At 38.0% G+C, this 25,350-nt stretch overlaps 1 protein-coding gene across 2 annotated transcripts; it reads left to right on the forward strand.

Moving 5' to 3' along the window:
- The first annotated feature begins 1,710 nt into the window (after positions 1-1,710).
- Positions 1,711-18,179, forward strand: thpo (thrombopoietin). Of its 2 annotated transcripts, none has more exons than XM_036556796.1 (5): positions 1,711-1,926; positions 4,660-4,790; positions 7,086-7,172; positions 10,050-10,214; positions 17,279-18,179. In XM_036556796.1, the coding sequence occupies exons 1-5, from the start codon at positions 1,914-1,916 to the stop codon at positions 17,414-17,416; spliced, it is 534 nt and encodes a 177-aa protein (XP_036412689.1). In that variant the 5' UTR covers positions 1,711-1,913; the 3' UTR covers positions 17,417-18,179. The 2 variants fall into 2 exon arrangements, with proteins under 2 accessions (XP_036412689.1, XP_036412688.1); XM_036556795.1 differs by having other exon boundaries at positions 1,712-1,926; positions 17,276-18,179.
- The last annotated feature ends 7,171 nt before the right edge of the window (positions 18,180-25,350 follow it).

Consider the following 25,350-nt stretch of genomic DNA (forward strand, 5'->3'; position numbering starts at 1 on the left):
AGTGGTGAACCCCTCCTCATCTTTACTTATGAAAGACTCCGCCTCTCTGAGATGCTGTTTTTCTACCCAGTGATTTTACTGACCTGTTGCCAATCAACCACCAGGTGTGTTTTTTAAGCATTACACAACTTTACCAGCCCCCGTCCCAACTTGGAACGTGTTGTTGGCATCAAATTCAAATTGGGCACATATTTTTCAAAAATCAATACAATTTCTCAGTTTCAACATTTGCGATGTTGTCTTTGTACTATTTCCAATGAAATATAGGGTTAAATTATTTGCACATCATTGCATTTTGTTTTTATTTACATTTTGCACAGCATCCCAACTTTTTTGGATATGGGGTTGTTATTAATTACACAGTTACATAAGAAATTACAGATACATTTAATTTACATTCTGTTTTTTCCCACTTTTTTGTTTTTATCAAAGTCAAATAATGACAATAAATGCCAAAATGTAAGTTTTACTTTCTCTAAAACATGATGGGACAATCTTTTTTTTTATCAATTTCAGATCATAATAAAATATCTCCTATTCTACTTATAAACATAAATGTGGTGTGGATTCAATGTTTAGACACACAATTTATCTGCTCATCTCAGTGAGCTATATAATATATAATATAATATTAAATTACAGTAAGCGTATGTCACCACTGGTATTAACTGTGACTTCTTAGAGTTGTTTAAGTATTACAGATGTGTGTGCGTATAAACAGTACAGCTTCCACAGCTGTGTTTCAGCAGTTCTCTTTAATCAGGTGTAGTAAACACTTTTGTTGTCTGTTCTACTTCGTTGTGTGTTTAATCTCTTTCATCTGGTCAGTATTTCTGTGTATTTAGAGAAAACAAATGTTTAAGTGTCCTCACTGAGGGCAAAGACCATGCTGGACACTGCAGCACAGTCTGTTAGCTCTACCTGCTGACCAACACTGAGCTTAAACCTCTATAGAGTATTTATGTTACACTTCGTGGTTCCATAATGATCAGAAAAACAAAAAGAAAAGTCTGACTTCATTTGGGCTTTTGTTATATGATTAAAGGACAAGTTTTAATTTATATAATTCTCTTAAAGGGGAAGTCCACTGATTTTTTTTTTTTTTATTTCTGCATAACTCAGTGTGTGAGCTATAAACAGAGTCATTCAGAGTGGTTTGGTGTGAAATGGTTCAGATGTCTTTACAGTGGTGGTGATGGGAACCAGGGGTCGCCATGACCACAACACAAATATAGACATTTTATTTACTATCCAAAACCACCAGTGAACCTACACGAGTCTTCTGAGTTTATATGGAAAATTGATGATGGAAAATAGTGGAAAATCTGGAATAATAAGTTTTCTTTGGGGACTAATTTGCCTCACAACACCCTGCATGTATCGCTCCACCATGAATGGATTTTAAGGCCAAAATCTGCTCAAGATTATCATAAAACAGTGTCTCAGTGATCAGGCAGTGAATTCATAACCATTTCATGTAGTAACTTTCTGTGAGGGAGCTTTTAGAGGTGGACATCTGGTTCCTATCACCACCACTGTGAACAGTTCTGACTCGGTAAGTTTCTCTAGAACCACACCAAACCACTCTGAATGACTCTCTTCACATCTTAACCACTTAATCATGCAGTTTTGGAACATTGGTGGAGTTTCCCTTTAATCTGCCTCACTACGTGTCCCTCTAGTTTTGTTTTGTGTTATCAGGGTTTAGGAAACAGGCCTCTCTCTGTGTTCTCCTTTAACTCGGGGGAGTGAGTGACAGGAAAGACAGATAAAAAACGTCTGAGAGAGTGCGGGGGCGATGTGCTGGACAGGTCAAATGGTGGACAGGAGCACGTTTAACCGGGTTATTCCTCACTTTCTCTTTAAAATGGAGTGGAACGGAACGTAATGTTGGAGTGCTGGGCTAACAGGGCATGGATCTGAGCAGTGAGTAGATTTACTGAGTCTGTTTGGTAACAGAGTCGATCATTTCTACAGAGCTGGATTTTGACTTGGTCAGATCCTTTATTAACTATTTACACTAAAACACATGTATTGTTTAGAGACAGTGTTTACTGTGGCAGCTTTAATGCACTGAAAAAGTGCTACACTGAATATATTTATTGTGTTTATAAACATTTGAACAAAGATGTATAATAGAGTATATTACGTCAGCACAGTCACTGGCAAAAGTTAAGTAAACTGAAGGATAAAATCTTTTAGTTTCCTTGTTTAATATTTGATTTATGTGGCTTTGACGTCCACAGCTCAGCGCTGCTCTCAGTGTCGCTGCGTGTCTCTGTGTTATTGAGTATTGTTGAGTATTATTGAGTATTATTGAGTGTTATTGATTATTATTGAGTAGTATTGAGTATTATTGTTATTGAGTATTATTGAGTGTTATTGAGTGTTATTGAGTGTTACTAAGTGTTATTGAGTATTATTGAGTATTATTGAGTGTTATTGAGTATTATTGAGTGTTATTGAGTGTTATTGTTGAGTATTATTGAGTGTTATTGAGTATTATTGAGTGTTATTGAGTGTTACTAAGTGTTATTGAGTATTGTTGAGTATTATTGAGTGTTATTGAGTATTATTGAGTATTGTTGAGTATTATTGAGTGTTATTGAGTATTATTGAGTGTTGTTGAGTGTTATTGAGTGTTATTGATTATTATTGAGTATTGTTGAGTATTATTGAGTGTTATTGAGTGTTATTGAGTATTATTGAGTGTTATTGAGTGTTATTGAGTATTATTGAGTGTTATTGAGTGTTATTGAGTATTATTGAGTGTTATTGAGTGTTATTGAGTGTTACTAAGTGTTATTGAGTATTGTTGAGTATTATTGAGTGTTGTTGAGTGTTATTGAGTGTTATTGATTATTATTGAGTATTGTTGAGTATTATTGAGTGTTATTGAGTGTTATTGAGTATTATTGAGTGTTATTGAGTGTTATTGAGTCGTATTGAGTATTATTGAGTATTATTGAGTGTTATTGAGTGTTATTGAGTATTATTGAGTATTACTGAGTATTGTTGAGTATTATTGAGTGTTATTGAGTGTTATTGAGTATTATTGAGTGTTATTGAGTATTATTGAGTATTATTGAGTGTTATCGAGTATTATTGAGTATTACTGATTATTATTGAGTATTATTGAGTATTATTGTTATTGAGTATTATTGAGTGTTATTGAGTGTTATTGAGTATTATTGAGTGTTATTGAGTGTTACTAAGTGTTATTGAGTTTTGTTGAGTATTAATGAGTATTATGGAGTATTACTGAGTGTTATTAAGTATTATTGAGTGTTATTGAGTGTTATTGAGTATTGTTGAGTATTATGGAGTATTACTGAGTGTTATTAAGTATTGTTGAGTATTATTGAGTGTTGAGTGTTATTGAGTATTATTGAGTATTATTGAGTGTTATTGAGTGTTATTGAGTATTACTGAGTGTTATTGAGTATTGTTGAGTATTATTGAGTGTTATTGAGTATTACTGAGTGTTATTGAGTATTGTTGAGTATTCTTGAGTGTTATTGAGTGTTATTGAGTGTTACTAAGTGTTATTGAGTATTGTTGAGTATTATTGAGTGTTGTTGAGTGTTATTGAGTGTTATTGATTATTATTGAGTATTGTTGAGTATTATTGAGTGTTACTGAGTGTTATTGAGTATTATTGAGTAGTATTGAGTATTATTGTTATTGAGTGTTATTGATTATTATTGAGTATTGTTGAGTATTATTGAGTGTTATTGAGTGTTATTGAGTAGTATTGAGTATTATTGAGTAGTATTGAGTATTATTGTTATTGAGTGTTATTGATTATTATTGAGTATTGTTGAGTATTATTGAGTGTTATTGAGTGTTATTGAGTATTTTTTGAGTGTTATTGAGTGTTATTGAGTAGTATTGAGTATTATTGAGTAGTATTGAGTATTATTGTTATTGAGTGTTATTGAGTGTTATTGAGTGTTATTGAGTATTATTGAGTGTTATTGAGTATTATTGAGTGTTATCGAGTATTATTGAGTGTTACTGATTATTATTGAGTATTATTGAGTATTATTGTTATTGAGTATTATTGAGTGTTATTGAGTGTTATTGAGTATTATTGAGTGTTATTGAGTGTTACTAAGTGTTATTGAGTGTTGTTGAGTATTAATGAGTATTATGGAGTATTACTGAGTGTTATTAAGTATTATTGAGTGTTATTGAGTGTTATTGAGTATTGTTGAGTATTATGGAGTATTACTGAGTGTTATTAAGTATTGTTGAGTATTATTGAGTGTTGAGTGTTATTGAGTATTATTGAGTGTTATTGAGTATTATTGAGTGTTATTGAGTGTTATTGAGTATTACTGAGTGTTATTGAGTATTGTTGAGTATTATTGAGTGTTATTGAGTATTACTGAGTGTTATTGAGTATTGTTGAGTATTCTTGAGTGTTATTGAGTGTTATTGAGTATTACTGAGTGTTATTGAGTATTGTTGAGTATTCTTGAGTGTTATTGAGTGTTATTGAGTATTACTGAGTGTTATTGAGTATTGTTGAGTATTGTTGAGTATTACTGAGTGTTATTAAGTACTATTGAGTGTTATTGAGTGTTATTGAGTATTACTGAGTCCTAAATGAAGTTCTGATGTTTATCCTTCATTGTTTGGTCTGTGTTCTTGTAGAGGTGCTGCTTGTGCTGCTGAGTATGGTCGTCTCTGAACTGCCTCAGGTTCAATCCAAACCGCTGGACTTTGTGTGTGACAGTGAGGCCAGGAGGGTCATGAACAAGGTCAAGGAGCTGGAAGAGGACATGGTGAGTTCTTAATTAGCAGCAGGTTAATCTGTCTGTCAGTTTAAAAGGTTTTGTCATTTCTTTTAATCAGTTCACTGACTGTAACAGAAACATGCAGACCGTTACTGACCACTGGAGAGAATCTGTCCTCTGTGTTTTACCACATTATTTAAGACTTTATTACATGAGTTATTCCAAACCTAAAGCTTTCAAACAAAAACCTAATGTAAAACTTACACAAACAAAATCTTACAATAAAATCTTAACAAAAGTTCCTGTAATCATGCCATGTATTCCAATATTTTGCAGCGTGTGGTGTTTTCCAAAACTTTTTTGCTACCTTTTAAATTAATTAATTAAGTTTGTCCCTCTAGATTCTAAATCACATCTCAGTTATTCAGTTTAGTTGTTTACAGAATGATTGAACCAAAAATATGAACTGGAATTTCACCTGAACTTATTTACTTATTTCAGATATTAGCTGAAATATTAGCTAATATATTAAACACTTTTAAAAAACTGACTTTCCGTCAGTTTTCAGTATTGTTTTTGCTAAATTAAGTCATAACATATCTCTTGTTTTTGATATGATAATAAGATAAAACTGTCCTTATTTAGAAAAAAAACAGGAATGATAAATTTTCTGAAAAATAGCGTCAAGAAAATCAACTTTTAGTTGTGAAACTTTGATAAATTTAAAATAAATGCACAAATACTATGCAAAAACAGAAAACGTATTCCTAAAGAGTGTACAGTATTCTCAAATATTATTATTAGTTATATTAACAGCTATTAGTCATATTAACAACCTGTTAAAACTCACTTTTGTCATTCTATAAGCTAAAGCTAAGCTAAGCTATTATATAAGCTGTTAAACTCCTGATGAATGATGAGGACTTTTAAAAAATCATAACTAAAATATTTTGCATGGTTGCAGGAATTAAACGGAAATATTTTCTTGAATTTTGTTCACAGACATTTAAGGATATCAGTTGATGTAATATATAAGAAAATACCCAAAAATCAATGTAGTAGAGAAATATTAATAAATACTGACTTACTTCATGATCTGACTACTTCATGTTCAGCATTAATGAAGTGGACCTCCTTTTAAAAAGCCTTAAAAATAACAAAATGACATATTTACATCTATATAAGCGTGTTAATTTTTGTTTACATGAGAGAAAAGAAAACTAGCAACCAAAACAAACAAACAAGAGTGTGCAGGGAAAGTGAAAGATGCCCAGAAAGGGCGTATGCAGTGTTTTCATCTCATAGAAAAAATAATTATGGGTCATTCTACGGAAACGTCCAGAGCTCGTCCCCACAGTCATGTGTAAAGGCTGAGGCCAGATTTTGAGGTAAAAAAAAACAAATGCCAAATAAATATTATAAAATATATAATGAAAGTTGTTGTCCCCAGGAGTCGCGTCACTGGTGTTACTGCATAACAAAAAATCTCTTATTTTGAAATAAAAGTCACACTGATGACATCACTCGACTTCCTTTTACCTGTTTTCTGAGGATCTATGCAGAAAAGCACATGGTGAGTCCACTGAGTCTTTCAGTTATCAGAGATTTTCTCATTCAGCTCATGATTTCATATGAAGCTTTTAGCTGAAGTCACTGGTGTGACCGACTTTATTCTTGAGTAATTGTGAAAATATAGAATACAAATGGATTAACTTCCATATTTTAGTGGATATTCCATGATTGACAACATGTGGTTTGATGCTCTGTAGCAGCCATTTTGTAAAATGCATTTTTGATTAAAATGTCTCTGGTGTTCCTTTATTATGTGTAACACCAGTGAGGATCAGTGACACCAGTGACTCCTATGGAGAGATAGAAAAGTGGACGTTTCTGTAGAATGACCCTTATTCAAATTTAATAATAATAAATCATAAAAACAAAATTGGGAGCCGTCTTGTTCGTTTGTTATTGTATATTTGCGTTTGTGTTGTTTAGGTTTTGCATGTTTATTTATAGTTATATTCTCAGTGCTTTTCCTGGTTCTGTTTAACAGGCACCTCTGAAAATAAACCCCGGTCTCAGCAGATTCTCTCCCTAAAGAAACATGACTGAGTTACAGTACAAAGTGGTCCCTCGTTCTACTCGGCTCTGCCTCCCTCACGCGTCACTCCGCGTTTTCCTCACGTTTAAAGCTTCTCTTCTTCTCTGCGAACTCGCTCGCCTGTCACTGTCGCTCTAAGCCATCCGGTTCATCTCTCCGACAGTCTTATCTACCTGGTCTGACTCTTCACGTTCTGACCACCTCGTTATCTGTTCTGGGTGTTTTATTGTCCTCTCTGACAGGTGGACTGCGGAGCTGCGGCCTCCCTCCCTTCTCCAATCCGACTGCCCTGCATCAGAGTTCATAAAGCCACCTGGGCAAAGAAGTCTGTGAGTCATTAAAGCGATAGTTCAGTGCACAGTTCCAACCCTGCTTACCCCAAATGTTGTCAATCAACCAAGATGTGTGTGATGTCTGAAGTCTGCTCATTTAGTTTTAGCACTGGCTCTATGAGGATAATGTAGCTAATAAATGATGGAAGCTTATAATTGTTCTCAGCTCCTCTGACTGTGTAGTTTCACTCTGCATACTCTGTCACCCTGTTCTTCAGTGGTCAGGACCCCCATGGACCCTCACAAAGCAGGTACTATTTGGGTGGTGGATCATTCTCAGCACTGCAGTAACACTGACGTGGTGGTGGTGTGTTAGTGTGTGTTGCACTGGTGCGAGGGGATCAGACGCAGCAGAGCTGCTGGAGTTTTTAAACACTGTGTCCACTCACTGTCCACTCTATTAGACACTCCTACCTTGTCAGTCCACCTTGTAGATGTAAAGTCAGAGACGATAGCTCATCTGCTGCTGCACAGTTTGTGTTGGTCATCCTCTAGTCCTTCATCAGTGGTCACAGGACGCTGTTGGTTCTCAGTCCAGCAGCGATACTGAGGTGTTTAAAAACTCCAGCAGCACTGCTGTGTCTGATCCACTTGCACCAGCGCAACACACACTAACACACCACCACCACGCTAGTGTCACTGCTGAGAATAACCCACCACCCGAATAATACCTGCGCTGTGGGGGTCCCGAGGGGGTCCTGACCACTGAAGAACAGGGTGACAAAGCATGCAGAGAAACAGATGGACTACAGTCTGAAACTATATGAGTGAAACTATATGGTCAGTGGAGCTGATAAAATGGACAATGAGCGTGGCAACAAGGAGGTGGACTTAATGAAGTGGCCAGTTGGTGTAATATTTTATACTGTATTCTCTGGGACCACAAAACGTTTCGAGACTCAGGATCTCTCTGACTCTCTGACTCAGTGCAATGCTGAGAAGCTGATTCATGCGTTTGTGACCTCGTGGTTAAATTACTGTAAAGCTCTCCTGGCTGGTCTTCCAAATAAGAGCACACAGAGAGTACAGTGTGTCCAGAATTCCACTGCACATATTCTAACCACTTTCAGAGTCTTTCGGTTTATAAATGCAGGATTTCCTACTTCCTCAAACACTCATTACAGCTTCTCTGACTGAGGTCTGGATCCACGGCTGGTGGCTCCGCCTGCAGAGTCCAAGATTATGGAATAATTTCCTGAGATGCTTAGAATTTCTGAATATTTAATTTTTTTTAGGAAACATTTTTAGATGTACATTTATTATTTAACCAAATGTGGTTCGGTAACACTTTCTATGAATGTCACCTTTGTAAGCATCTATAAACACATTCATAACATGTTATAATGCATTCATAAGACATTATAGACATAACTATAAATATTTATAAAAATGCACTATACGTTATAGCCATGTTTATTATGCATTATGAATTGTTAACATAATACATTATAAGTACTGATCATAGCAAATTATAAGAGCTCATAAGTCGTATTTGTCCGCTCTAAGTAAAGTGAAGCGTACTGTACTAAAGCCTCCTCCAGTGTTCAGAGTGAGGCTTCAAGTTGAAGTATTTACTGAAGGATTTACTGAAACACTAAAACATACACAATAAAGCACATTACAGGCTTCAAATGTCAGAGTTTAAACTAGAGCTGCCATCAGTGTTTTACCCAATGTGGGAAAGGTAATGTACACCACCGTTAGCTTGGTATTTGTCTTTACTTTACGCTCTCCAAGCTGGGACTGACTTCTTTGGCACTGACATTATAACATGTTATTAACACTATTTATAATGCATTATATTAACAATTCATAATGTATAATAAACATGACTATAAAGTGTTATTCAGTGTAATTCTTTTTTATAAATATTTATAACCATGTTTATAATGCCTTATGAATACATTATAACATGTTATAATTGTGTTTATAGATGCTTACAAAGGTGACATTCATAGAAAGTGTTGCCAGTGGTTCTTCAAGGGTTCTTTAGTAAAAGACTATAGTTCTATATCAAACCGTGAACACTCAAAGAACCATTTGCCTGCTTAAGGGGTTCTCTGCATGGTGAAGTCGTGTATAGTTCTTCAGATTGATGGAGAATGTGTTGTATACGGTTCTATAAGGGAGCTTTTTGAAATAGTTCTATACACCAAAAGGAATTTTTCTATTGGGATGACGTCAAGTTTGTAACCGTAGAAGAACCCTTTTTGGTTCTATATAGAACCATATAGATAGACCACTTTAATAATCCCAGAGGGAAATTCTTCTATTGCAGCAGTGCAAAGCAGTAAAGAGCAAAATGACGTACACGGTTAATGTAAAGTACAGTGCAGATCACAGAAGTCAGTATCACTCAATCAGTTCATGTATATTTAGTTATATATGTAAAGTTTATTAAAACTACATACAATTGAAAAAATTGAAAAAAAATTGAAAAAAAAAGATTCAAATATAAATAAATGCATTTAAAAAAATATATTTAACAAATACATTTTAGCCATTTTCCTACACTGCAAAAATATATTTGATAATACATTTGGAAAATACATTTAAAATTCATTTAAAAATATATATTTAACAAATACATTATTTGACCATTTTCATACCTTACAAAAATATATTTGATAAATACATAGTTTTCCATATGGGTAACTTAAGGTTAATTTAACCTAAATTTAACTTAAAATTTAAATGATTTTTTACAGTGTAAAACAAAAGAAGCAAACTTCAGACCCCAAACATGTCTTGACTGATCAACAACATTTCTGCTCATTATGTACATTTGAAATATAACGCTTTAAAACCCCTTTATTCCCACTCACCCACCGTACTGTACCTGTACTCCGCTCACGCAGCCTGTATGTGTTCCAGGTCCGGCAGCGTCAGGCTGAAGTCCTGCTGTCTCTGGGTTCTCTGGTGCAGGATGTCCGGCGAGCGCAGGCTCAGAGCCAGCCGAGCTGTGGGCTAAACCTGCTGGAGCGTTTGGAGCGCAGCATCAGTAACTACCTGCATGTGCTGACACAACTCCACAGCGAGGTAAAGCAAACGACACTGCCTTCATACTACTTACACTGTATGACACACTGTCCTCTCTGCATAGTTTGTTAGCCCCTTTTAACCCTGTTCTTCAGTGGTCAGGACCCCCATGGACCCTCACAGAGCAGGTACTATTTGGGTGGTGGATCATTCTCAGCACTGCAGTAACACTGACGTGGTGGTGGTGTGTTTGTGTGTGTTGTGCTGGTCCGAGTGGATCAGACACGGCAGTGCTGCTGGGGTTTTTAAACACTGTGTCCACTCACTGTCCACTCTAGTAGACACTCCTACCTTGTCAGTCCACCTTGTAGATGTAAAGTCAGAGACGATAGCTCATCTGCTGCTGCACAGTTTGTGTTGGTCATCCTCTAGTCCTTCGTCAGTGGTCACAGGACGCTGCCCACAGGACGCTGTTGTCTGGATATTTTTGGTTGGTGGACTATTCTCAGTCCAGCAGTGACACTGAGGTGTTTAAAAACTCCAGCAGCACTGCTGTGTCTGATCCACTCAGACCAGCACAACACACACTAACACACCACCACCACGTCAGTGTCACTGCAGTGCTGAGAACGACCCACCACCCAAATAGTACCTGCTCTGTGAGGGTCCATGGGGGTCTTGACCACTGAAGAACAGGGTAAAAGGGGGCTAACAAAGTATGCAGAGAAACAGATGGACTACAGTCTGTAACTGTAGAACTACAAAGTGCACCTATATAGTAAGTGGAGCTGATAAAATGGACAATGAGTGTAGAAACAAGGAGGTGGTCATAATGTTATGCCTGATCAGTGTATATTAAGCTATTTATCCGGGTAGTAAGCTTTCACAACCTCAATTTCAAAGTTAGGACAGTACTTGAAATGCAATTAAATACAGAAAGACGCAATTTGTAAATCCACTTTGAACTCTTTTTAAGCTAAAACAGTATAAAGACAAGATATGCAATGTGTTATCTTATCAACTTTATTGTATTTTTGTATGACATATATATTTTTGTATGTTGAGATAAGCTCATTGTAAGCTGATTCCTGCAAGATGTTCCAAAAAAACAGCTAGTTACACTGTAAAATGAACCAAAAGTTGTCGAAAACAGGTGATGCAAAAATGTTTGGGTATAAAAAGAGCATCCAGGAAACTCTGAGTCCTTCATGAGGCAAAAAATGCATCAGCAAAAAGTCCAACTATTTAAGAACAATGTTCCTTCAACTATTGATTACAAGGATTTCAGCTATTTCACCCTCTACAGTGCCGAACATCATCAAAAGATTCAGGGAATCCAGAGAAACATCAGTGGTAAAGGGCAAAACCACAACTGAATGCCCGTGAGCTTTGACCCCTCAGCCGGCTCTCCATTAAAACTCAGCATGATTCTGTGATGGGTATCACCACATGGGCTCGGGAATACTTTGACAAATCACTGACAATAAACATCGTCCGTCACTGCATCCACAAATGCAGGATGAGACTGTATTATGCACAGTGGAAGTCATATAAGAAATGCCGCCGACTTCTCTGGGCTCAAGCTCATCTGAAATGAACTGATGCTCAGTGGAAATGTGTACTGCGGTCTGTTGAGTCAACCATTTAGATTTGTTGTTTATGGAAATAATGGCTCTTGTGTTCTCTGTGCTAAGGAGGAAAAGAACCATTCCAAAATCCAGCATCTGTCATGGTATGAGGGGGTATTAGTGGGTAACCTGCACTTCTTTGAAAGCACCATTAATGCTGTAAGATATCTACACATTTTGAAGCAACATATGCTGCCTTCGAGAACAGTTCTAGACCAGTTCTTCTCAATGCTTATTTTTTCTGTATAAAGCATAAAGGCACACAGAAAAACAAATATTGGGGGAAGTGTATTTTGTTTCTTAGAGTGCCTTCACCACTGTAGCAGGGCTTGTATTAATCTTGTTTATGTTTTGAAAACATTTAATATTTCTTTTTTATTGTAAAGTCTAAACCACCACCCACCGCTCAGTATTGACCTGAGGACCACCAAAAGGTGCTTTGCAGCCTATGTGTAGTCCAAAGCCCAGTGATAGAGAAACCCTGTTCTAGATGGAGTCTTTTTCAGGGACATTTGTTCTTATTACAACATTCTGCATGTGTTGCAACAGCATGGCTGCGTAATCAGAGTGCGGGTGCTAGACTGGCCTGCCCGTCTCCAACATGTGGTGGATTATAAAGTGCAAAATACGACAATAAAGGCCGTACAGTTACACAGCTGATACAACTGAAGAACGGCGAAAATTCTGCTCTTAAAACTGGATCAGTTTGTGTATTCAGTCCACAAGCAATGAGTAAATGCTGTGAAAAGGAAAGGTGATGTAACACAGTGTAAACATGCTCTCAGTGTCTTTGGAACGTGCTTCAGGCATTTAGACGTTTGGAATGAGCGTATGTTTACAAAAAAGAATAATAGTTTCGTAAGGTAAACACTGTTTTCGCACATTTACATTGTTTGTGTACCTGTGCTGAACCCCTCTTCTGACAGTCTGGGGTATAAATGCATCTGAAGGTGGTGATTAAACTACACTTATTGACATAATCGCTTATAATAATGTTCAATAAAGTATCAGCTTATTTTTTTTGGCTATTTAGGCTTTTAGTCCTTCAGTCACATTTGTGTACTTAGTATAGTTATAACAATAAATCTAAATTGTAGCGAAATAATCAAATTGAACCAAATCTTGGATTTCATGATGCGAGTCTTTTCAGGAATTGTAATCAAAGTGAATTTGTGAGGTCAGAGATTTATACTACCTTTCAAAAATTTGGAATCACTTGTTGTATTAATAATAGTTGTTATTTTTTAAGTAATATTTATACAATGTAGAGTGAAATACTATGAGCTAAAAACCAGAAGATAGTTCAAGATCTTTCATTCAATATTTAAAGACTTTTTTCAAGAACAGCAAAAAATTAATGATTAACCCTAAAATGCCAGATCTATTAAAAGTGATACACGATCTTTGAACCTAATATGTCATCATCTCATGGAATGAAATTGCATGTTACAGTACATGTCCGACAAAATATTTTGTAATTGTGTCTTTAAAAAAAATAAATAAATAAAAGAAACATATAAGTCTTCTACATCACATACATCAAGATGCATTGATACAAAAGTCAAAGATGCAAAATCTATTTGCATTAATTTCTTGTCAAATTATCTGGCTCAAGTTTGAATCACCACTATGAGGCATTCTTGATGCTGGACGATAAAATTTCTATATATTTACAGCTTCATATTAAACCTATAGAGTTGTAAAGTTGTTGCATTTTAAACTAATCGTATCTCGTATGTGTCTAAATCTGTATTTTATGTATTATGTATCTTTTGTATGAATGAACACAGTGATTCCAAACGTTTGAACCATGGTCAACATCACAAATATGCACCAAAAAATTTAATCAGCTGAAGATTTCATGTGAAATTGTATCAGACATATGGGTCATTCTACAGAAATGTCCATTTTTGTGTCCCTAGTGTTTATAGATATATTACCCTTGTTAGGGTTAAAATTTATTAATATTTTAAAATAAAACAACAAGTTATTTTAACAGTTACACCTTCTTGAGCCTCAATTCAGCAATATTGGTTTTTAAATCAATTATCTAGAATTCCAAGCACCATAGAAGAGCTCGTCCCCACAGTCGTGTGTAAAGGCTGAGGCCATATTTTGAAGAAAAAACATGTTTTTCTGCAATTTTAACTAAAATAATCTCTACATGACTGTGGAATATATGATTTAAATGACATAAAGAAAACAAATGCCAGATAAATATTATAAAATATATAATGAAAGTTGTTGTCCCCAGGAGTCGTGTCACTGGTGTTACTGTGTAACAAAAATCTCTTATTTTGAAATAAAAGTCACACTGATGACATCACTCGACTTCCTTTTACCTGTTTTCTGAGGATCTATGAAGAAAAGCTCATGGTGAGTCCACTGAGTCTTTCAGTTATCAGAGATTTTCTCATTTAGCTCATGATTTCATATGAAGCTTTTAGCTGAAGTCACTGGTGTGACCGACTTTATTCTGAGGTAACTGTGAAAAAATAGAATAATGGATTAAATTACATATTTTAGTGGATATTCCATGATTGACAACATGTGATTTGATGCTCTGTAGTCATTTTGTAAAATGCATTGTTCATTAAAATGTCTCTGGTGTTCCCTTTATTATGTGTAACACCAGTGAGGATCAGTAACACCAGTGACTCCTATGGAGAGATAGAAAAGTGGACGTTTCTTTAGAATGACCCTCATACAGTAATATACAGAAATGTACAGTAGAAGCAGCAGAAGGGCATTTTCTTTGTCCGACCCGGCCGGAGCTCATACCGGTCAATATAGTCACACACCCCAGAACGCTGACACCGCAGTAACTGTCAGATCATATACAGAGTTTTGCATCAGACGTTCAGGCTGCTGTATAACAGCGATATGAAAATCAATAATAAATTGTATACTGTATGCGTGCTGCCCTGCAGTTTGCAGACGGGAATCTGATGGCTTTGGTTTTCCCAACAAAATTTCCTGTCTTCTCGGAATTTACGTTGATCTGTCACGTCATCTTTGGTGGCGCTGACCCTGGGTGACCTTTGGCTTCCTTCCCCAGGAAAGAAAGAGATAGAGAAGTCATTTCTGGGATGGAAACAGGGCTTTACTCCGAGGGACAGCACTGCCCAGCTCCCCTGATTAAATATACATGCCGCTGCTCTCACTTAGAGCTAAATATGCACTTTGGAATTGGAATGCGAAGCCATTCCGCTCACATATTCTCAGCTCTGCAGGCTGAAGGGCCGGCACTGCTGAGCCAGAGCCTCATTGAGCACAACTTCATTTACAGATTTCTGCTGACAGGAATGCTGGTTATCTTCCATGACCCAATCAATGGTCCCTATATACAGGTGAAATTATCTTAAATGTAGTTAAAATATCTAAAATTTCTCATTTCGTGATTGTTCTAAACTTATTATAGGATTATTTCGCTTATTTCTGCTTGTTTTAAGGGACTTCATTATGTAAAATTATCTCACAGTATTCATTGATACAGTATTTCTTGAAATAAGCAAAATTGTCTGTCAATATACACTGTTAGAAATAAAGGTTCTGTTCAGGTACATTTTTCGTTCATCAAGGTACAAACAGTGTAAATGTTCCCTCAAAGGTACAACAGTGGTTTTAAGGTCTGATTGTGAACCTTAAATAAGTTTTTCCAGGTGAAAAGTTCGTATTTGTACCTTTTCATAACCGAATGTTTTAAAACAGAACAGTAAAATAAAGTCCTGGAGACGAGACGGGGTGCGTGGAGTCAGTACAGCTTAGAACATATCATTTCAGTGGATTATGGTTCAGTTATGTTCCCTGACTAAAGGTACTGAGATGTACCCTTCAGAGTGTAGAGAGATAATTTTATCTAATAAAATTACCTAAAACAAGTAAAAACATCTAGAAATAATCTAAGATAAGCTTAGAACAATCTTAAAATGAGACATTTTAGGTATTTTAACACGCTTTAAGATAATTGCACTTGATAAGATATCATTTTTACAGACTGTCCCTCTGAATTCAGCTACTTTGCAAAAAATGGCATCTTAGGAAGTGAAAACATCTTAAATGTGGTCAGTATATCTGATATTTCTCATTCTGAGATTGTTTTAGGCATATTATAAGATTATTTAGCCTATTTCTAGACATTTTTACTTGTTTTAAGTAATTTTATCTAGTAAAAGTGTCTTATTCCATTGGCAGATCATTTTACTGGAACCCTTATTGGTGTTATATAGGACATTTTCCAAAAGAGTTCTAGAACCATCTTCATTTTACATCAGTCTGAAGAACCTTTTCACGGTGCTAAGAACAATTCAATCATGCGGAGTGTTCTTTGAGTGTTTCTGGTTTTATTAATGAAGAACCAAAGTAGGAGGGGGGTCACGCCAAAACAAAAAAAAAACAAAAAAAAAAAACATAGCGCTAAATCAAAGAACGAGAACATTGACAACACCAAATCATGAATCTCTGCATGTCAAGACTCTAGAGCTCCTTCTGCAAACTGGAGAAAGACAGTCGCCACATAACCCCCCCATGAAGGTCAACCATCCCGACGACCTACACAACCCAAGCCAAATAGCTGGGGCAGGCGGCGTCTTGGCCAGCACAAGCACCGTGGGGCACTTGCTCTTGGTGGTGAGCGCCCCCAGTCCTCACCCTGGCTACGTCTTTGCCGCTGTGGCTCCTCCTGAGCGCAGCAGGTCTCCTCAAATATCACCACATCAAGGTTGGCACTGCCACAGATGGCAGAAGCAGCAACGGCATTTCTCCCAGTTGCCCTTCACTTTCCCCACCATTCACCCTGCAGTTGCTGCTGGCGAGGTGCCGCTCATGTGTGCTGAAGTCTCTAGATTTTCTGAAGTAATCAAACACATTCAGTGGTGTTGAGGTCTGGACTCTGGGGTGGTCAGTCCATCGTTCAGCTTCTTTGTTTGATGTGTCCGTCTCCTTTTCTCAGTGAGGTTCTTCTTGACAGCTACACATCCTTTCAGACCCACAGCGCTGAGTCGTCTTCTCACAGTGGAAGGATGGACAGAAACACCTGTGGATGTTTTCAGATCTGAAGCAGCTTGATTTTCTCCTCTCTCTCAGAGATGAAAGCTTTAAGTGCCGTTTATCTGATGGGGGGCAGTTTTGGGGTCTACCAGGTCTTCCAGGTGGTTGTTAGGAGCCCCATTTTCTCTGTAGCTTTAAATCAGTTTTTGAACTCCAGTTTTGGAAACTCAGTTAGTTTTCTTTGACTTTCTTCTTCCTTATGCAAGTGGATTATTTTATATCTGATCTCCTGACTGTTACAAACCGGCTGTTTTGGCTGGAAATTAAAATAAATGAAGGGTAGTCACTAATCTTTTTGCACAGTATTGTATATAGTAGGTGTTTCTGATAAAGTGGCCAGCGAGTGTAGATATAAGCTAGGTGGATGCTCCTGTAAACAGACACAGGTGGAGAAAATGACAAGGGGGCGGAGCTACTCACAGCCTCTTTTTCTGCCTTATCCAGCAGGGGGAGTCAGAGAGCGCCCAGGATCCGGTCTGTCTGGGGCAGAACTCTCAGGATTTCGGGGTGGTTCTGAGGCACTTCGACCGGCTGATCTCCGGAAAGCTGGAATTGCTCATTACAGACATGGCTCAGGCCTGTTAGACCAACATTCACGCTTCCAAACCCTCCCAGACGGCTTCTTCGCTTTCAGCACTGCACCGTGTTGGCAGATGAGTCCTTTCATCATAAGCCTGAAGCCACCTTCAAGAAAATGGAGGGCCAGACACAGACACTGGATGCCTCCGTCTGCTGGGGTTTAATAAGAAAAGATGGAGCCACAGCGCCATCTGCTGGAGAAAAGCTGTACTGCTGGGACAAACTGAGTCCGGATGAGTCATGAAGCAAAGCAGGAGGCAAACATGTAAAGAAAATTGTAACTGAACTGCTGGATTCTTTCATCTTTGTGTTTTTGGACATTGCTGTAAATGTAAAAATATTATTTTTGTATGGAGAAGTTGTATTTTACCTTTAGAGAAAGGCACTAACATTGTCACTGATGCACTCCTTTCTCATAATTGGATGACATGCTTTTTTTTAACTTCATTCCAGCATTAATGAACAGAGTAGTGTTCATTTTTTGCTCTAAACCCTATTTAAGTCCATTTCCATTCCTTTTTTAGCATTATTGTTTTGAAATAACCGTATTTTTATGAAAATGACAATTAAAAACTGGGAATGTTTAACTTAACTAAAGACTGCTTTACACACAGGCAACATTTTTGGCAGCTGTATTCAGGCTATGTAATGGATTTCCGACAACAGATAAACCTTAATTCCAAATCTAACGCACATACATTCTTTGGCCACTTTATTAGAAACACCTACCTTGTGCTTCCACTCACTGGCCACTTTATTGGAAGCACCCACCTTGTGCTTCCACTCACTGGCCACTTTATTAGAAACACCCACCTTGTGCTTCCACTAACTGGCCACTTTATTAGAAACACCCATTTTGTGCTTCCACTCATTGGCCACTTTATTAGAAACACCTGCCTTGTACTTCCACTCACTGGCCACTTTATTGGAAACATCCACCTTGTACTTCTAGTCACTGGCCACTTTATTGGAAACACTCACTTTGTCCTTCCACTCACTGGCCACTTTATTAGAAACACCTACCTTGTGCTTCAACTCGCTGGCCACTTTATTAGAAACAGCTATCTTATAGCTCCACTATGTAGGTGTACAGTTACAGACAGTAGTCCATCTGTTGCAGTACAGTTTATCAGGCCCCTGTACCTCATTCATCATTGGTCAGTTTCTGACCGCAGGACTGCTGTTGTCCAGATATTATTTGGATGTTGTCCAGATATCAATGTGGAAACAGATCAGCGGCACTGCTAGGTTGAAAGTGGAGCGTCCACCCAAAAATATCCAGGCCAACCGAGCATTGATGAAGGACTACAGGATGGCTACCACAAACTGTGTGCACACCAGTAAGGAGAAGCTACAGGGGCGAGTTTCTGATAAAAAGGGGAAAATTAGTAATGTTTTCAAAAAATCGTCACTGTTGCGTCCTGTGATAAAAAAAAAACATGTTCCGAACCCAGTTTTGTCGCACGTACGCTTTTCCTCTGAACATTCCTGGGTCTTCTGAATTACAAGGTCGTGATGGAGCAGAACTATGACTGTTGCTTCATGTGCGCTAACACTGCTGCACACTGAATTAGCATCAAGACTGACCTCACCAAAATACCGCACACAAACCAGTGAGGTTTATCCAGTGTGGTATTTTAGAGGCGTCTGGCAGTTTTAGGCTGCGGTTTGAGTAGCTGGTGTTGAGATATAACAGTGTTGAAGTTTAGACCTAATTATATACGGCTTCAGTGTGCAGGAGCGTTAGCCTGTTTGTAGCATGTATGTAGAATTGTTCATATTTTGACTGCTAAACCACCTCATAATTCAGCGGGTCCAGTAACGTTTGGAGGAAAAATGTACACAGGACAAAATATATCAGCTTTGGAACAAGTTTATTTACCACAGCGGCAATTTTTGAAAATGCCATAATGCCAGAAATCCCATAGAGAAAACCAGCTTAGACCCAGAGTTCCCAACACAGACAACTGAAGAATGATGGCACGACTTCGGAGGTACAGTAAGTAGACAGTGCTTGTACGGAATGGAGAAGAGCTCATTAATATGCAATGTTTTTGATCTTTGTGGTTGTACACTGCTTATCATGCAGCTTACGTTGCAGTCTGTTTTCAAAGTATGGAAAAGGAGTGTGATGATATTAGGAATATTATGCTCATCTTTTCATCTTTTCTTAATCAAAAGCTTATGATAACACAAGCTGGACTCTACAAATCAGTTGCTAAGTACCCTTTTTATAGTTTTGTACTTCCCATTGCTCTGAAGTTATTAAAAGGAATTTACCAAGTCAGAACTGTTCACAGTGGTGGTGATAGGAACCAGACGTCCACCTCTAAAAGCTCCCTCACAGAAAGTTACTACATGAAATGGTTATGAATTCACTGCCTGATGACTGAGACGTTGTTTTACAATAGTCCTGAAAATCAAGAAACTAGATGATAAATGCTTGAAGACTGCAAACCATGAGAGCAGATTTCTCTCTTTTTTTATTTTTTATAAGTTATTTTTTATAAGTCGACACACCAGAATGATTTGCTAACGTTTGTAGGCCAGGAATTGGACTGATTTCTTGTTTAAAATAGTTTTGAGACGGTTTTGGTCTAAAGGCAGTATTTTGGTCTAAAGGCAGTATTTTAAAAATCGTTCTTGGTGGAGTCGTACATGCAGGGTGTTGTTAGGCAAAGTAATCCCTCCAAAACATTTTTTTTTTTCAGATTTACCACAGTTTTATCAATTTCCTCAAAGAAAACATTTTTTTCAGACTTTACCATCATCAACATTCATTATAAAAACTCAAAAGCCACATGTAGGTTCACAACAACAGGTTGGAGCAACGGTCTAAGCATCTGCCCTGTCTTCACAAGATCACTAGTTTGCCACAGCCATGTATGGTCAGGAGAGCACTTAAGGCCTCAGCAGGCTTCCTGCAGAGACGATGTTCGCCTGGCTTCAGTGAATAATGTGACATAATTGTGGAGAAAACGAACAACCGCAGACGTCGCGCGGAGGCTTTGTTCGCCCTGCACATGGCAGCTGGGTGAACTCCGCGGACGAAGACGCTACACGACAAAGCCTCTGATTGGTCGGTAAAAAAGAGGCATGTCATGAAACAAAGATGGACAACTTTGGGGAGCTTCTGCTTTGGCAGATACACTAATATTTCACTAAGAAACGCGCATTTATTAAATAAACAATGAATACCTCCTAAATGTAAGATATTTAGTCTACTATTCAGTAGTTTAGGTTCACAAGAGGACGAGGCTGAAGTTGGTTTTCTATTCTCCACCTTCTTGTTTGAATTTCCCCATTCCACCTTAAATAGTGACGGTATTCTGAACTCAAATGTCGCCATAGTTAGAACAGTGAAAGAATCGTTTTCCAGCAGTCATGAAACTTATCATAAAATGTCATAGCGACGTGGAGCATCCGGGACAGGCGACACGAACCCGCAGAAAGTATGCGAGTTTGTAAGCCAAAAACGGCTTCGCACAACCCTCGAGAATTTCGTTTCGCAAGAAGTAGCTGAGGCCTTTAGGGCTCCTTTCCACTGGACCAAATGATTCCCACAGCCAAACTGCGCTGGTGTGGGCTTCTGAGAGCGATTATAGTTTCTTTTTCCATCTGCTGTGCTGCTAAATCAGAACCTGGAAGTTCAGAAGAACAACTACGCAAGACAGTGGCTCAGCAACGGCTAACAGGCTAATCACCACACACAACATAACATTCCAGCTGTCTGAGTCTTTATCCTCGAAAATGTGTTTGGGCATCAGTTAGCTAGAACCAACCTGTACTGTGGTAGATGCCACCTTTAGCCTGCTAACTAAGCTGGCGTTAGCTCAAAACACAACAGAACAGGTTTGATTTCGGCATGAATTTTAACGTCTACACTTGTAACAGCCGAGCGGTTAATCGGAATCAAATCTATTCTCTGTTTGGATTTGGATCTGTAGTCAACTAGCCAAGCTAACTAGGAGAGATGAGCCTACCCTGCTGAAAAAACCCATAGAAACCATTAAATGTTTCTCTAAAATTACATTTAATACTTTAAAAACAGTGTTGATTTAAAGCATGCAGGGTCTCCATAGCAACCAGAACAACTACACGTTCGTGTATTTTATTCATTGGTTCTGTCCCCCGATCGCCAGGCATGCTGGTCTTCTACAGCAGACAAAAACACTGGCGCGGACTGAAGTATAGCTGAAATAATTTGGCTTTTTTATTGTTTATAAATTAGAATCTTATAACATAAATAAAAACAAAATGCAATGATGTGCAAATCATTTAAACCCTATATTTTATTGAAAATAGTACAAAGACAACAAAAGTCAAATGTTGAAACTGAGAAATGTTGTTTTTTGAAAAATATGCGCCCACTTTGAATTTGCTGCCAGCAACACATTCCAAAAAAGTTGGGACAGGGGCAACAAAAGGCTGGTTAAGTTGTGTAATTCTTAAAAAAACACCTGGTGGTTCAGTAAAATCACTGGGTAGAAAAACAGCATCTCAGAGAGGCTGAGAAGTAAAGATGTGGAGGGGTTCACCACTCTGTGAAAGACTGTGTGGGCAAATAGTGCAACAATTGAAGAATAACGTAAAATAGCAAAGAATTGGGGATTTCATCATCTACGGTACATAATAACATCAAAAGATTCAGACAATTTGAAGAAATTTCTGTATACAAGGGACAAGGCTGAAAACCAGTATTTGCCAGCCAAGATCTTTGGGCCCTCAGGCGGCACTGTATTAACAACAGACATGATTCCGAAGTGGAAATCACTTCATGGGCTCAGAAACACTTCTGAAAACCACTGTCTGTGAAAAAAGTTCATCACTGCATCCATCCAATGCAAGTTAAAACTCTAAAATACAAAGTAGAAACCATATATAAGCAGGATCCAGAAATGCTGCCACTTTCTCTGGGCCTGAGCTCATTTAAAATGGACTGAGGCGAAGTGGAAAAGTGTCCTGTGGTCCAACGAATCAACATTTGAAATTCTTTTTGGAAATCATGGACACTGTGTCCTGTGGGCTAAAGACCACTCAGCTTGTTATCAGTGCACAGTTCAAAAGCCAGTATTCATGATGGTATAAGGGGGCATTAGTGCACATGGCATGGGTGACGTGCACATCTGTGAAGGCACCATTAATGCTGAACAATATATACATGTTTTGGCAACATATGCTGCCATCCAGACAACGTCTTTTTCAGGGAAGGCCTTGATTATTTCAGCAAGACAATGTAAAACCACATTCTGCACATATTACTTACACAGTGTTGTTAAAAGAAGAGGTGATGAAGCACAGTGGTAAACAGGCCCCCATCCCAACTTTTTTGGAACGTGTTGCTGCCATCAAATTCAAACTGGGCATATATTTTTCAAAAAACAATTCCTCAGTTTCAACATATGATATGTTGTCTTTGTACTATTTTCAATGAAATATAGGGTATAAAATTATTTGCATGTCGTTTTTATTTACATTTTGCACAGCGTCGCAACTTTTTTGGGAATGGGGTTGTACTTTATCTCTTGAGCACTTTGTCAGTCAGTTACAGAAACTACTCACAGTTAACTGAAACGCTCTCTAGTTGCCTTTGGAATTGTTGTCATTATGTAACTTTTAAAGCCAATATCTTGGAAAAAGTTTCAAAATGTACCGCTCACTCTCAGTCGATACAGTCCATATAGTCCATACAGTCCATACAGTCCATATAGTCCATACAGTCCATACAGTCCGTATAGTCCATACAGTCCATACACTCCATACAGTCCATACAGTCCATATAGTCCATACAGTCCATATAGTCCATACAGTCCATACACTCCATACAGTCCATATAGTCCATACAGTCCATACAGTCCATACAGTCCATACACTCCATACAGTCCATACAGTCCGTATAGTCCATACAGTCCATACAGTCCATATAGTCCATACAGTCCATACACTCTGTACAGTCCATACACTCCATACAGTCCATACACTCCATACAGTCCATACAGTCCATATAGTCCATACAGTCCATATAGTCCATACAGTCCATACACTCTGTACGTCCATACAGTCCATACAGTCCATACACTCTGAGTCCATACAGTCCATATAGTCCATACACTCCATACAGTCCATAGTCCTACGTCCATACAGTCCATACACTCCATACGTCCATACAGTCCATACAGTCCATACGTCCATACAGTCCATACACTCCGTACAGTCCATACAGTCCATACAGTCCGTATAGTCCATACAGTCCATACACTCCATACAGTCCATATAGTCCATACGGTCCATACAGTCCATACAGTCCGTATATGTAACCTAAGCTGCGAACAGCCTGTTTTGAAGGAAAACAACCTATTTAAATACATCCCCCTACTTGGCCTACAGCAGTTTAACCCCACCCACTCACACTGAAGTTATAAAGAGTGCTTCAGCCTGGGCTGATTCTGAATGAGGCAGCCAATCAGAACAGAGCTCTTCACATATATCAGCCCTAAAGGCACAGTAACAAAACTGGCCTGTTTAATTCTAAGAGATAAAGTCAGGCTGGAAAATGGTCATGTAGAAATGACTGTTTTTGGTATATAAAACAACACAAACATTACTAATGGACCTAAATACAAGAGAAATGTAGGATATGGGCCCTTTAATAAACTCAATGTGATTACAAAAGTGCATGATAACAGGAATAATCAATAATATTATTATAGTGTGGATTATAGATTTAGATTCTGGCTCATTTTTTCACATCTCCTCCCCAGAATGAAACATCTTTCATTGGATTAGGACAGAAGTGTCTTTTATTTTGGCCTCTCAGTGTTTAACCCAAATTGGCAACCCATGCCGGAAGTCATTTTGGTAAGATGCAGTTTTGACTGTTACTGTTTGCTCTGAATGTGGTGGGGTCTTGGGGTGGGGGGGGGGCTGCAATGTCAGCCAGCAGCGCTGTGTGTGTGTTTGTGTGTGTGTACCAGCGTCTCTGGCTTCAGTCTGGAGCCTCTAATCAGAGTTTCAATGTCAAACCACTGATAGAGCGTCTAACCACACACAGGGATGAGGTAAAAGTGTGGGGTGTCTGGGGGGCCTGAGGGCCGGATTAGGGACCACTGCAGTAGATGGTAATGTGAGAGAGACGTGTGTGTTTGTCTGACTGTTAGCGCACTGCAGACTTTAACTCTGTAAATGTGCGTCCTCACTGCCACTCCTCACTCCTGTAATCTCACAATAACTCCACCAGTTTGCACTGTTTTCCTTACGGTCACTGAATAATACGTCTATGGATGGAATAGGTCTGTAAATTTAAGGAGGAAACAGAATGTAAACCTGAAACTGCATGTCTGGGTTAGTTTGGGGAAGCTTCCTAAACTTTATACAGTGTTTTATTAAGTATTTCCATATTCATACAGATTCACTGAAGAGCACTAATAAAACAGGTTTATATTCATCAGTGTTTGTGCTGTTCATTTACACAAATCAGTAGACAGACAGACAGACAGACAGTCAGAAAGATAGATAGATAGATAGACAGCAGACAGACAGACAGATATAGACAGATGAACGGACAGACAGACAGACAGATAGATAGATAGATAGATAGATAGACAGACAGACAGACAAATAGATAGGCAGACAGACAGACAGACAGTCAGAAAGATAGATAGATAGATAGATAGACAGACAGACAGATATAGACAGATGAACGGACGGACAGACAGACAGATAGATAGATAGATAGATAGATAGATAGATAGATAGATAGATAGATAGATAGGCAGACAGACAGATATAGATAGATAGATAGATAGACAGACAGACAGACAGGCAGATATAGACAGACGAACGGACGGACAGACAGACAGACAGATAGATAGATAGATAGATAGATAGATAGATAGATAGACAGACAGACAGATATAGATAGATAGACAGATAGACAGACA

The sequence above is a fragment of the Colossoma macropomum genome, unplaced genomic scaffold (genome assembly GCF_904425465.1).
Source record: "Colossoma macropomum unplaced genomic scaffold, Colossoma_macropomum, whole genome shotgun sequence".
NCBI lineage: Eukaryota > Metazoa > Chordata > Actinopteri > Characiformes > Serrasalmidae > Colossoma > Colossoma macropomum.

Bases quoted from the DNA above. Each gene is read 5' to 3' on its own strand.
- thpo (XM_036556795.1), top strand. The intron at 4,791-7,085 runs GTGAGTTCTTAA...CCTCTCTGACAG, and splicing joins AGGAGCTGGAAGAGGACATG to GTGGACTGCGGAGCTGCGGC. The intron at 10,215-17,275 runs GTAAAGCAAACG...TGCCTTATCCAG, and splicing joins TGACACAACTCCACAGCGAG to CAGGGGGAGTCAGAGAGCGC.